At 37.9% G+C, this 14,087-nt stretch overlaps 1 protein-coding gene across 1 annotated transcript in view; it reads right to left on the reverse strand.

Annotated features, from left to right (window-relative positions):
- Cntn3 (contactin 3) overlaps nt 1-5,222 on the reverse strand; it is a 225,978-nt gene extending 220,756 nt beyond the window's left edge. Inside the window, exons 1-2 of the mRNA XM_071605959.1 lie at nt 5,204-5,222; nt 4,641-4,767 (exon numbers count right to left, since the gene is read on the reverse strand). Coding sequence (XP_071462060.1) covers nt 4,641-4,767; nt 5,204-5,222 — 146 coding nt within the window. The remainder of the gene's footprint in view (nt 1-4,640; nt 4,768-5,203) is intronic.
- Nucleotides 5,223-14,087: the final 8,865 nt, after the last annotated feature.

The raw sequence follows: 14,087 nt of genomic DNA on the forward strand, positions 1-14,087 counted from the left end.
TTTGGGAGTGTGGGGGTGGTGTTCATAAGCTGGAGAAGTCGGGATACTGAAATAAGATGAGCCTCAGGATGAGGCAGAGAATGGACTGAGAGCTGACTGAAAGGATTATGTTTCATTAAGGGCTAAGAGAATTTTCAGGAGCAATAACTGTTATTTGCCTGGGGCCATAAAAGTAAAATAACTGTGATAGCAGATCTTATATGGTGATTAAAAAAAATGTAAGAACAAGTTGGCCAGTAATCAAAATTATGCTTAAAAATGTTACTCAGTATTATGTGATGTTATGATACATGAAACACACTAGGTAGCATATAAGCCATATATGTTACATGTATTATACAGCAAGTATGTACTATATATTCAATATATGGAATATATATAACACATATGTAGAATTTATAGTATCAACATAATACACAGAAAAACAGAATGAAATGTAAAGTACAATGTATAGTACTCTGTGTGTATGTGTGTGGGTGTGTGTATAAAAGAAATAAATTCAGACCTCCCTTCCTTCCATCCATTCCTGGTTCCTTCCATCCACTCTTGGAATAATACATGGTGAGCAGAAATTGATGTATTCTTTTTATTTTTCTTGTTATACTGAATTGTTTTAGTTGACTCTTACCAATTTAAACTTGTGTAGGATGTGATTCCAGGATATGAACCATGTTTAATAAAACTGAGGCCAGAAAATATCTCAATTTGCAGCCATATTTTGCTCTTACAACTTGACTATCTAAGATTCTTCACTCTGTACTTAATAACAGTTTACTTATTCTCTAAAGCTGGATGAGAATGAGATTCTGGTCACTTTTTTATAGAGAGAGAAAAAATGGAAGAATATTTGAAGGGAAGTGCTATGGGTCCAGAGGTTGATCTAGGGCAGCAGTGTCCAATAGAACATTCTAGAAGTATTAGACATGTCTATCTGTGCCATCCAATAGGATAGCTATGAGCCATGTATACCTACCAATCACCTCAAACAAGGTTGCTGTGACTGAAGAAGTGAGTTTTTAATTAATTTTAATACAACTTATTAAAAACTAAAAGTCTGAAAGGGCCACATGTGGCTATGGAACATCATAGTGGACAGAAAGCACGAAAGTCTTATGTTACACTAAAGTTGGAAAGCTTGGAACCCATCTGAGCCACATTAAACCTTAGGACTTATTTCCTTCATCATACTTTATGTCTCAATAGAAAAGCAGAGTTAACACTAAAAGCTGAGAGTCTCTGGATGGTAGCAAGGGGCCGTTTGTGAGAAGCAGCAGGACCACGGGACAGGCTTGTGACTGAACGTGGGCATTTCCTATCTGCACAGCATGTCTATCCTTCAGGCGGGCCAACCTCATTCACATTTATGACTCTCCTGCTCCCTGATTGGTACTTATGTATTCTACCCCAGCTCAGCTGAAATGTGAGGTCCCTCTACATGCTGAACAGCATCAGCGGAAGGAACCACAGATCCTTCCATTTGGGGTCTTTCAACAAAGGCCAGGCATTTCTAATCCCCTGCAAAATAGGAGAAAAATTCTTTTTAGAAAAAGTATTCATCCTTCGTCAGGGTAACCTCTTTCAGCACCCCCAGCAGTTTCTATGAGACTGAACATTAATTAACCTTTAAATACAGGCTTTTGGGCTCAGGCGGAGAAATGTGAGAGAAGGAATAAAATTCTCAATTATACCCTAAGATGAGTCATTTCTCTTGAGAATTTCTGAACTTTTAGATTTCTAATATGGCCAATTAAGAGTTCTTTTTGCCCAATGGGAAAATAAAAAAGACAAGATCCCTCATGAGACAAGTCAGCCTCAGTCTCTAAGACAGGCTCTGGATTTTCAAAGGATGTTCTTTTGTAAGACTCTTAAACTTTATTCTGAATCTTTGGAAGCATGTTTGGATTGCTTTTAACAAATGCTTTCATGTGAATCCCTAAGTCCCCTCCTGGGATGGCTACCTATCCATCTTTCTATATTTCTCTCTGTTTATTTTTATAAACAAATATAAAAAAAACCTTTTCTCTGACTTCATAAAAAATTTCTCATATTCTTCTTTCTTAGGTTTTTTGCTATTATATGTTTATACTATTTATCTGAAGGATAGTAAAAAATATGAATAAACAAGTATATCTTCTTTAGGAAAATGTAAACATAATATAGAATACTACCTACTTGACTCTTAAATGGAAAAGTTAAAAAAATAAAATAAAAAGCTAGCCCAAAACAAAGGTCTCATCTAAATAGATAAAGCTACAATACAACCATATTATTCTATACCCACTTACTGCACTGACACTATCTATCTCTTATAAAGGTAACATGAATAACAAAGAGTTGTTTTCTGTTCTAAGAAAGCCTAACATCTATCAGAATGATAAGAGTTTTGCTTGTGCTTTCAAGGTCTCAGTTTCTAGTGATCATACTGCTTTAGTTTAAATCAAATTTTACATCGGTTAGACATCTTAACAAGAAAACCTTTAAAGCTACAATTGACAGTGTCCACTCTGTTTGGCTACAAGTGGATGGTTTTAAAACAACACCCAGAATGTTAAATTTCCTCATTAATCAGACTTAAAATGAAAAAATCAATCTGAGTCACATGTACTCTAGCCTCAGTTACAGATTTTGTTTAAATTAAAACAGATGGATGTCAAGATGTTATCCCAGGATGTATGATGACACAGAAGTGTGCACATGTAAAACCTCTTCATCAACATTTTACGCACCCAAGCAATGCATTTGAACACCCACACTGTGTGTGACAATAAATACCTGTTCTGCACACACACCATCACAACGAAAGCTATTTCTAGATTTCTAAGCTCAAGACATCTGGCTCAAACTATTCACACACAATTAGTCCACTCATTAGAAATGCATTCCTGTATGATTAAGTCTTGTACCCTGTCAATTTTTCAGCTGAACCCATTTATCCCCAAAATGTTCATAAGATGAATGTCATGAAATGCAATTTTAGTGACAAGTGAACAAGCACCCACACCTGAGTCATTCGCACGGGTCCTTTATCATATTTAGAGTCACATCTATGAGAACAATCTTCCATTGAAAAGAAAAAACAAATATGCATTTGAAGGTGTCAGAATGCCTTAGAAAAATGCTGGAGAAAATACTTCCAGGACAGTGTTTTGTTAAATCAATCTGTTCACCTTCTACCAAAAGAAGAAATATTTACCAATGTAATATGGGCATACATCTGCTTAATTTAACTAGCTCTAAAATATGGTTTCTCTCTCTCTCTCTCTCTCTCTCTCTCTCTCTCTCTCTCTCATCATCTCCTCTTTTCTTATTTCTCTAGGGAGAAGCAGGAAAACCTTTCTCTCACCTTTGCCAATTCAGACCAGTAACCTGGTATTCTAAGGTTTACTTTGTTGGAAACACACAGGAGATGCTCATTAAGTATGCTGTTGAATATTTCAGAAGGAGACTGACCTTGATTAATTCCAGAAGCAACCTTCTCACCCATTCCTGACCCAATTTAACAATGAGCAGCAGAAGTTCCATGAGATCCAGAGGACTCCTATGAACCTCCAGAGCTTTACCCATACAGGATTAAGTCGGCTTGCTCTGCTTGTTCTGGGGTGGGGGGTGCCCATCAAAAGAATAGTTCAACAGAGTTTTGAAGGGGACACTGGTAGCACCTCCAGTACCTGCTGTCCCTAAGACATCCTGGCTGTATTTTGCAGTTCCTTACATCAAAGCTGTAATATTCTCTTTATAAATAATCAATTTCTTCATTTAAGTGGGTTTCCTTATGTCCCTCGAAAAGTAAAAATCAATTATCTTTTGTCATTTAGTCAAGAATATATCCATTCCATCCAAATAACCCACCATCATCTCCAAAATGCTAATATTTTTATATTAAGGTGATGATAATCAATTCTCTTTTTGTCTTTCCTTTTACCTTTCTGTGATGCTTGAAGGTTTCCAGTGAAGTTATTATTTATGTCTTTTTTTTAATTTTTAAAAAATTTTTAGTTGTAGTTGGACACAATATCTTTATTTATTTTTATTGTGGTGCTGAGGATCGAACCCAGTGCCTCACATGCGCGAGGCAGGCGCTCTACCACTGAGCTACAGCCCTAGCCCCTATTTATGTCTTTTAAATGTAGACTTTAACATGATAAAAAACTAACAAATAGAATATACTTACTCTACATTAATAATTAAAATGGTTTATTAACTACATATTTATTTTTTCTCATTGAATATATCTCCAAATCTATGCCCAATAAAATGGTGGAAGGAAGGATACTGAAATATTTTTTAACTATGATTTTAAATTATCTTTAAAACTGAATTTTACTCCCAAAACAGATGTGTTCCTAATGATGACATAGAAATTCAAGCTTATAAATTAAATTGCACTATAAATAAATGAAGAAGCACTGCATGTTTAAGAGATCCTACTGTGTTCTTTAATTGATAAATCTTATCATAAGGTGAACAATCAAATTACACACATATGGATTCAAATGTTCATGTAATCAGACACATGAAACATGTCATACAACTGCAGCTTCCCATACTACTTCCTACTGACAGCATAAATACATGCAAGCAACAAAATTCACAATTGCCACATTTGTTTTTCATTTGCATTTTGAAACTTTTCACCATACCTGTAATGAGGTGATGGGTTGCCTCTTGCTTCACAATTTAAAGTTATTTTTGTATCCTCTGAACCAACAGGGAAAATGCTGTTGCTGGGCTCTTTGATAAAGACAGGGCCTTGCAGGAGAAGCTCACCTATGTGGGTGGGAGAAATGAAAATAATCACAATAATAAGTAGAAGGTATTGGAAGGCTGTATCCTGGAATTGAAGAAGACCAGCAACTGGTGCTTGCTCTTCAAAACCAAAAAATCAGGCAGTTTCTGTCTGCCCCCAGGGTCCCATGCTCTGCAGGCACTGGTTTGTTAAGGAGCCTCAGACAAACCCTCTTAACAGTGCAGAGACACCTCCAAGAAAAAAAATGCATGTTGAAAACATCAACATATAAATAATATGACTTCAAACTGTAAATAAGGCTGTAGCAATTACTTTTTATAACAAGAAACTATATCTAAGTGTTCTTTGGGGAATATACCATTACAAGACTCTGTATAACCCTCCTTGTAAAAAAAAAAGTTCAAAATCATTTGGACACTTGGGTATCATTTTTCTTATATAATCTGCTGGGCATGCAAATCTTGAGGTTGACCATGCTATTTTTGCCATACTGAATGAAAACCAATATATGGTGGGATTTTCATTTCATTACTAGCAAGTTAAACAAAAGGATATAACACTGAGCAAATGCCTTTCAAAAACAGTTCCTACTACAATAAGGAGAATTTGAACATCCTCAAGAGAATTTCCACATAAACACAAGAACCAAACATCTCTCCACTGTACTGAGTTTGCAAAGGAAAGAGATAATGCCCTCACCAAATGCTTATGCTAAGGCAGTTGTATAATCATCACCAGAACATTTCTGAAAACAAACAAATTCACAGGCGAAAAGGAAAAAAAATGCTCTTTACTTTCCTTTCTTGGAATGCTCAGCAAAATCGCAGAGGAGTTTATATTGAAGCAGAGAGTGAATAATAGAGTAAACAGTAACAGAGAAGGAAGGCCCATGAATAGTGAGACAAAGAAAATGAGATCAACAGCCTCAAAGGCCCCAGAACTATGAACTTATATTTATGCTACTTCAAACAGCAGAAACATGAATAAAAATACTTATCACCACCACATCCATGATAAGGTGACAATATGATAATCAGAATAATCCAAGATATTCTGAAAAGAGCAACAGATATCCAGATCTGTCCTCCAGTCTTTAGCATGTTCCTTGAAATTTGTGCCACAATTATTCCAAGGCACAGATAAAAGATGTAGAGCAGCCTAAGAATGCTTAGGTGGTGTGAGCAAATTCACACAGCACTTCAGAATGTGCTATACACTCTAAAATAAACTGATTCCCTGGTTTGTGCAAAGACACCTTGCCTTTTGCATAAAGAATTTGGCCTTGCCCTAACTCAGGTTTTTGGCCTTGACTTCAAGTAGGTAATTTATGTCACATTTGATTGGCATCTTTGTTTAAAGCAGGGATGGCCACACTGGGTCTTATGCTGGGACCAGCTAAACCCAGCAGTAGTCTTGGGAGGAGGATTGGTTACCTAGACACGCCAGTCTTTCTGTTATGGACAGAGGCTGGGGGTCCCAGGGTATCTACTGCACTGAAGACTGAGTTCAACTACTGTGCAATCCATCTGTGATACCCCCATACCACAGCCCCACTGAATACCGGGAACATCAAGCTCAGCAAGCTTCCCTGGATGGCGAAACAGCTGGTGTATTGTCATACATCAGTGCAGGGAGGGTAAGAGGTCCTGAGGATGACACAAGGCTAGCAATGTGCATCCTCTAGGCCCTGCCCTGTGTGTCTCTTCCTTGGGCTAATTTTAGTATAGATCATTTCCCTGTATAATTGTGAGCATAATAGCTTTCAGTGCATCCCATCAGTCCTTTTAGCAACTTATCCAAGTTCAGGGTGGTGTGGGCTCCTCCGCACTGACTCAAAGTGGCTATCAGAACTGAGGGCAGGTTTCACAGTCCAGCTATCTCAGAGCACTCTTCCCTGTGACCCCACCACACATGGATCCCCACATGTGCACCCCACCTGCAGAAGGCAGCTGGCTAGCTTCCAGAGCCCCTGTGCTTGACCTTGACCATGAAGGAAAATGAGACAAGGAAACAGCACTCACTTTTCCCACATATGAAACAATGCACTTCAGAAGAAATGGATTTTAAAATACCCACTAATGGAAAAGGACTGATACTGCCATTTTCTCAGTTTCTCCACCCTCAACCAGCTTACCACATAGACAAGAAAAATACATGAGTTAATTCTTTTCACGGAGTTTGTCAACTTAATTGAAAATGCTCCTGATGTCTGTTTGTAAATATGTTGAACATGGTAGCTTTTTCTGAACATTCTCCTATCATGATAACTTCTGATTTATATATTTTATTCATTTATGAGATGGCATGGAATTATCTTTTTGACAAACATTCATAAATGTTAGATTTACAGCAACAGCAGATTGACATAATGCGAAAAATTGGAAATGATAGATAAGATGGGAAAAGAAATCAACAGGAGAAAAATGAAGGACAGATAAGAAAGGGGTGTTTTAAATGAACAAGATAAAGCTGTTATTTTATTTTATTTTTTTCTGAACCAGGCATGATGGCATATGCCTCTAATCCCAAATGTGGGAGGCTGAGGCAGGAGAATCACAAGTTCAAAGCCTGTCTCAGCAACTTAGCAAGAACCTCTTTCAAAATAAAAAATAAAATAAATAAAATGGGCTGGAGATGTGACTCAGTGGTAGAGCACCCCTGGGTTCAATCCAGAAATATATATATATATATATATATATATAAACTTTTTTACAAGTGACCACAATAAAAATCCCAATGTTCACCTTGTCATCATCTAATAAAAGTCACATCTCAAGTAATGCTCCATTTCTCCTCCAGATACCACTATTAATTTTAGATCAAGAGGTGAAGTAATGAGAAACACAGTTTCTGAGACCCTTCTGAGAGAATTGTGACAAGAGCTAATTTTCTAACCTTTGTAGAGTGTTCTCCAGGTGTGACCCCATCCTAAGCAACCACTCTCTTTGCCTCCCTGACCAGGGCAACCCGGGCCATGCTGTCTGTGTTTCTCCTCCTCAGTCACACTGACTTTCTTGACACCTCTGAGCTTGCATGGGTGGTTTCTTTCTTTTTAATCCTTCAGAATTTAGCATAAATGTCATCTTCTCTACTAAAACATGACAATCCCTATCTGAAGTCATTACTCATGTGTTTCCACCAGTCACACATGCAAGTCCAACTCACGGTTCCGCTGGATCTCCATATACAAACACCATACACATGGGTACCAATGGTGCTGTCTTACAATACCTCAACTTGACAGCTTTCAACTTTACACTGGTGTCAAAGCAGTGTGCATTCAGCAGAAAGCATACTTGGAACTATAAATTCCATTCTTTCCATGGCCAGGGATGTGTGAGGCAACCCTCTCTCATGACGCTGAGCAGCCATAGCAAGCCCCATAATACCCAGGATCACAAGAGGAAGCAGCTGACAGTCTGTTCCACAGTGCACCTGTTGCTAAGCCAGAATGCTAGGTAAGTGAGGTGAATCTAGTTGTGATTCACAGTACTTTCAACTCACAATGGGTTTATCAGGACCTAATCCCATATGGCATAAGTTGAGGAGCAGGTGAATACATGTTATTTATTGATCTGTCTCATTCCTTGGAGTATCCCCAGCTCTTAGAGCATGGTAGATATTCAACATTTTTCTACTATTGAACCAAATAAGATAAATTAAACAATAATTCTACAAAACACAGATATTATTTTTAACCTGGTCATTGATAAAGCTAAGATTTTAATTCCTGGACTTAACCTCCTACCTTATATGTAGTTTGGCCTCCATAGAAGTGGGACACAGAGATTAAACAGCCCGAACATGGTAACGGTTTTTTGATGAGATACGTGGAATCAGTCCCAGGGTTCACATTCCTGGTTTGTTTCCCTTTCCAGTAATCCACACCACACTAAATACAGTTAGAGGGGAAAATTAGCCATCAGTCTGTGTTTTCAAAGCCAGCGTTTCCCGATGACACTGAAGTTAACAGCCCATGAGGCACATATCCACCGACTCTGAAATTTACAGCTCCTGGAGGCTCTCAGGCTATCTGCAAGCACTTGGGAGCCTCCAATGAGTCTTAAAAAGTAAGTACGAATTAATAATCAAAGGTGTCAGGCTAGTCCGTGCTTTATGCTCAGAAAAAAAGACAAAAGCCACTCAGTCTTGCTAGAACCAGAATAAAATAGGTGTTCAGAGATGCTGGGGCATAATGTTCTAGTCTCTTGTCAGCAATATAAACTTAAAGAGAATACATTCTGAAGTCTTCACTAATCTGAAAGAAATCATCCAATATTTTCTTCAGAATGAATTTTGATCCTCAAAAGGGGAGAATCTTGGCAATTCACACACATATTCATAACCAGCAAAAAGGAGTGTGAGTGAGGACAGAAGGGGCCCCCTGACTAACCAAATGGATACCACGCAACATTCAGATGGATACTAAGTGTCACTTTTTGTGACAGGGGCATTTTTTTTGATATGCTAGCCTAGCTCCAAAGCTCCATTTTAAGTTTACGACCGAAAATAAAGGGTATATAACATTTCCAAACAGGACTAATAAGTCCCCAAATCCAATCCTAAGGTGTTATTTTTTTTCCCCAAACACCCACAAGCAACTAGGAATAACTGCCTTTGAATGCAAGTACAAGCTTTATGGGCTCCTGAGGTAATGCCATGTAAAAGATCAAACTGTGGCCGATCAATTCTAATGGTCACATGCCATACAATTTTCATGAAGACTGACAGAGATGTAGACAAGGGATCTCAGGCTGTAACAATGCTTTTACTAAAATAAATAGAATTCCTAAAAGACAAGTGATGTCATCTCTGAAATTCCTAGGGAAACAGACAGCCCATCTTACTTTCCCTTGCTGATTTACACCCTAACTGCATCAGAAAAAAACAACAGTGCATTTTGCAAAGAAAAGGACAAATTCTAAAAGGCAAGGTAATGTTACTGAAGATGATTTTCTCCAGAAAGTGGTTCTAGAATGGAATACAGATGTCAAAACTAAACAGAAGGAACACTCGCTTGGGTTAAAGAAAGCGAAATAAATATTCTGCCAAAGAGATGAGATCTGTACTCCAGACCCAACCATTCCACCCCAAATAATTCTTAAATGCAGAAACATTTTAAAATCATATGACACCATCATTTTTGGCATTAGTGGTATAAAGCCAAAAAATCCCAAGAGGAGGAGGAGGAGGAGGAGGAAGAGGAGGAGGAAGAGGAAGAGGGAAGAGGAGGAGGAGGAGGAGGAGGAGGAGGAGATGATGCTTATATTCTTATTTGCTTATATTCTTCCAAAGTTAGGGAATGATAAAGTGTTCAATCTTGGAAAGACTCATTTCTTTAGCCTTATTTGAATGTCAGACACTCGCGGCATGTTGAAAGCTGGCCATGGTGGACACAGTTGTCCACTCCCTGTCTACTGCCTGCTCTTACTTATATCCTCCAGAGCCTGCTTTGGCTACACAGACTGGAAGTGTTCCCAGAATACTCCACAGCTCTTGACTGGGAACAGAGAAGGCAGGGGAGAAACTGCCAAAGAGCGTTCAGTAATCTGTTAGGGCTACCAAAACAAAGTAGCACAAAGCTAGAGTCTGTATCAAGAATGGATTACAGTTCTGGAGGATGGAAATCTGAAATCCAGGTATCAGCAGGGTGGATTTCTTCTAAGGGCCAGGAAAGAAGGACCTGTTCTAGATCTATCTCCTGGGCTTGGAGACAGCCAACTTCTCTGTGTCTCTTCAGGCTACCTTCCCTCCATGCCCTTCCCCCTTTTATAATCACACCAGCCCCAATGGATTCAGGTGCACCCTAATGATCATATCTTAACTAATTACTTTGGCAATGATCCTGTTTCCAAATAAGGTCATATTTTGAAGTACTTATAGTTGTCACTTCAGTATTTTAATTATGAACTAAGGGGTAGAATATATACAGATATATTACACTCCTCATATATACATATATACATATACACACAGTTCCTAATTGGATGTCATATATTATATGCTACATATTTATGTTATATATGTAATATGTATTAGATATAGATTATATAGTAAAATATATTATATGTAGGTTATATATATGATATCACAGAAAAGCCAACCCAAAGACCTTTGAGTTCATGAATCAAGATGGGAAGGAACTGGTAATTAAGCATAACTCCAAACATCCTGGGTTAGAAAAAATATGCCTCTAGTGCTTATCTGCCATCTGCAGGCAAAAGTTGTACTGTAGGCAACAACCTAGAAATATGGGGGGAAGCAATATAGCATATTTAGGATGAGAAAGGAAAATAAAATGCTTTCTGGGAATAATCAATTTATCTGTTTCCTACACCCAGAAATGTTACTCAAAAATTAGGTTAAAAGAAAAAACAAGGGCTGGACTGGTCATGGCTCCATGGTAGAGCACTTGCCCAGTATGTGTGAGGCCCTGGGTTCTATGTTCAGCACCACATAACAAGAAAAAAAATTACAAAAAAAAAAGAAAAAGATGCTAGAGCCTGGCACACACCTGGACAATAGAAAGAGGTAATGCTTCAAGTTGCTAAATTAATACTTCAAGGTATGTTTTTCCCCAGCCTGCACTTCCTACTTTGTCCAAAAACAGAGAGAAACCACATGGGGAAGAGCATTTGATAATGAGGCAATCAGAACTGAAAAGGACCAGTTAAGCTTCACAGAGCCTAAAAATAAATATTCAAACAACACTGTGTTCCTTCCTGGAATGACAGAGACCTTTCAGAGTGTGACAAATCTGTACCAAGAATTACATAAATCCTTTAATTACAACTTGTAAAGGAAAAGAAAAAAAAAAAAAGCTCATGCCCCATACACATCTGTTTATAGAAGGGTTTTCATATACAGTGAAATATCTGGATTTTCCTTTGCTTCAGTAAAGTAATAGCAGATGTTGATGAAAAGTTTGATCTATTCTACTGGACTGATTAATATTCAATCTATACTGCATTTCAGTAAACAGACATAGGAGAACTTCTCATAATGCATGCTATTTTATGTTCACATTTTTAATCTAATGGCTGTATTTCTTTTTTCTTTCCTAGTTGTTGATGGACCTTTATTTATTTATTTATTTTTATGTGGTGCTGAGAACTGAACCCAGTGCATCACACACACTAGATCAGTGCTCTACCACTGAGCTATAACCCCAGCCCATAATGGCTATATTTCTGGTGGTTGAAATGTTTACAATTGAATGAAGAGGTTAATCCATTCAGTTACACTGCAGGAAATAAGCAGTGCCTTGGGTGAAAAACAGTCTGAGAGGAGACAGGTGGAAGTTTTTGCAGATTTACATGTTTTCATGAGACTTTGTGGCTTTATTTAAATTTGTGCTATTGTCTTATAAATTTGAACTCTCATGATTTGAAACTGCCTAATGCCCTTTCATAAATCCTAGCTCATTGCTGTACCTTTCTTGCTGGATGGTTCCTTAGCAATTCTACTCAGTACAGAAAAAAGAAAAAAAGAAAAAGAAAAACGTTAGCATGTTATTTTGAGTTACAGTGTATGATGTGTACAACACACCAAGAGAATATGATCCATTGTCTATTTATTTGAAAAGAAAACACACTTAAATTCCCACTTTTATTACACTGAGTTTCATTGAGCATGATTGAACTATACAAATTTACATGGTTCTCACCAATGATAGGGAAACTAGTTCATTAATCAACTCCTTTTGAAATATTTCTTTAGTACACTGCTCTCCAAGGTTCTAAAAGAGATGATTACAACTGTGGTTTCTATTCTTTGCCAAAGAGTTTGGGTCAAGGCTCTTTGGGCTCAGACACACTTCCCTTCATGTGTTTAAGAAAGAATGTTTCATATCAAACTCTTATTCAAGGCTATTGTTTCTATGAAAACATAATTATACAATAAAGAATTCCTATTATAAATTGGTGGTAATGGAGAGGCTAAGAAGCGATTCTATCTAGTGACTGAATTTTGCTGTAATTTTGCAGTTGTAATCTCATTCAGTAGAAAAAGGCTGTCTTTCCCTACCCCTGCCTCATTCAGGAGAGGCCAGTGTTGTTTGTCCAGGTCTGAGTGTATAAAGTACCACTGACCTCCCTCTTCCAAAGCAAGGATCCGGCACTTGAACTTCTAGACTACTGTGTGTGTGTGTGTGGGGGGGGGGGGTTAAGCTGGGATAGGCAGAAGGATCCAAGAAGCAGGACACAGAGCACAATCTTTCCCAAAATATCATCTGGAGTAGGAGGCGTATCAGAACTGCTTAGACTTACATTTTTCATGACATAAAATTTAAAAAAAATACTTTTCACATCACTTACTACAAACACTACATGCATGTGTATATGATTACACATTCAGCTGATAAAAATGCTTCTTGAAATAACACCAATCTTGCTGCTTGCTGGACCTCAGCACACCATTTCTTTCCATCATATTCTACTGTATTCTATTCCATCAAATCTGCTTTATCCTATTTGATTGGTTAATCTCACCAAAAACTACTATTCTAACATCATCTCCAATCAATAGGTTCTTAACTTTGTTTTAATGACCCTAGTATAAAAGCACCCCTCCCCTGCCACCTGTACCCAAGATTATTATTTTTTAGGGGAATGGGGGATAACTTGAAGCTATATCCTTCATGTTCTTCACAAACATAACCAATTTCGACAATGAAGGAACAAAAATAAAATCACCTTCAAAATGGAAAGAGCATTATTATTGGTCCCAAGATGTAGTACAGACAAGAAACCCATCTTCACATGTGCTGACCTGCGACATCCTCTGTGGTATCAAGGAGCAGAGAAGCAATACTTAACATTCTTATAATGTTGGCCAATAAGGACCCGTACTTTATCTCATCTTGAAATATGTTGGTTCTTAGTGCTATACAGTGCGGAAAAAGAGTCTCTCTTCCTGGTGTAAACTTGGTTAGCAAATGTGTACATCTCCCAAAATGAACAACCACCTGTACAGCGAAAATAGACACTGACTCCTGTGCCTGTGCTGGACACTGTGTATATGTGTGTATTGAATCACTGAATTTAAGTGAATGTTAAACCCTTGAAGTAAGAAAGCTGTGTTCAATTTTAGCTTTTGCCGCTTTTCTTGATATTGGCGCAGATGATAGGTAAGCGATTCCCAGAGCTAGAAAGGATGAGGTAAATGGGAAGCTCTATATACTTTCCACCTCAGGAGAACCATCTGGTCATGTGCACGGGCAGCAGACACCCATGCAAGGGACATGAGGAAGTTGCTCCCTGCTCTTCCAAAAATCCCTCCTGGCTTCCAGTACCTAGGAACAATCTTCCACTCTGCATTCTTAGCAAAACATGGATTTCAC

This window comes from Marmota flaviventris, chromosome 20 (genome assembly GCF_047511675.1).
Source record: "Marmota flaviventris isolate mMarFla1 chromosome 20, mMarFla1.hap1, whole genome shotgun sequence".
Classification (NCBI taxonomy): domain Eukaryota; kingdom Metazoa; phylum Chordata; class Mammalia; order Rodentia; family Sciuridae; genus Marmota; species Marmota flaviventris.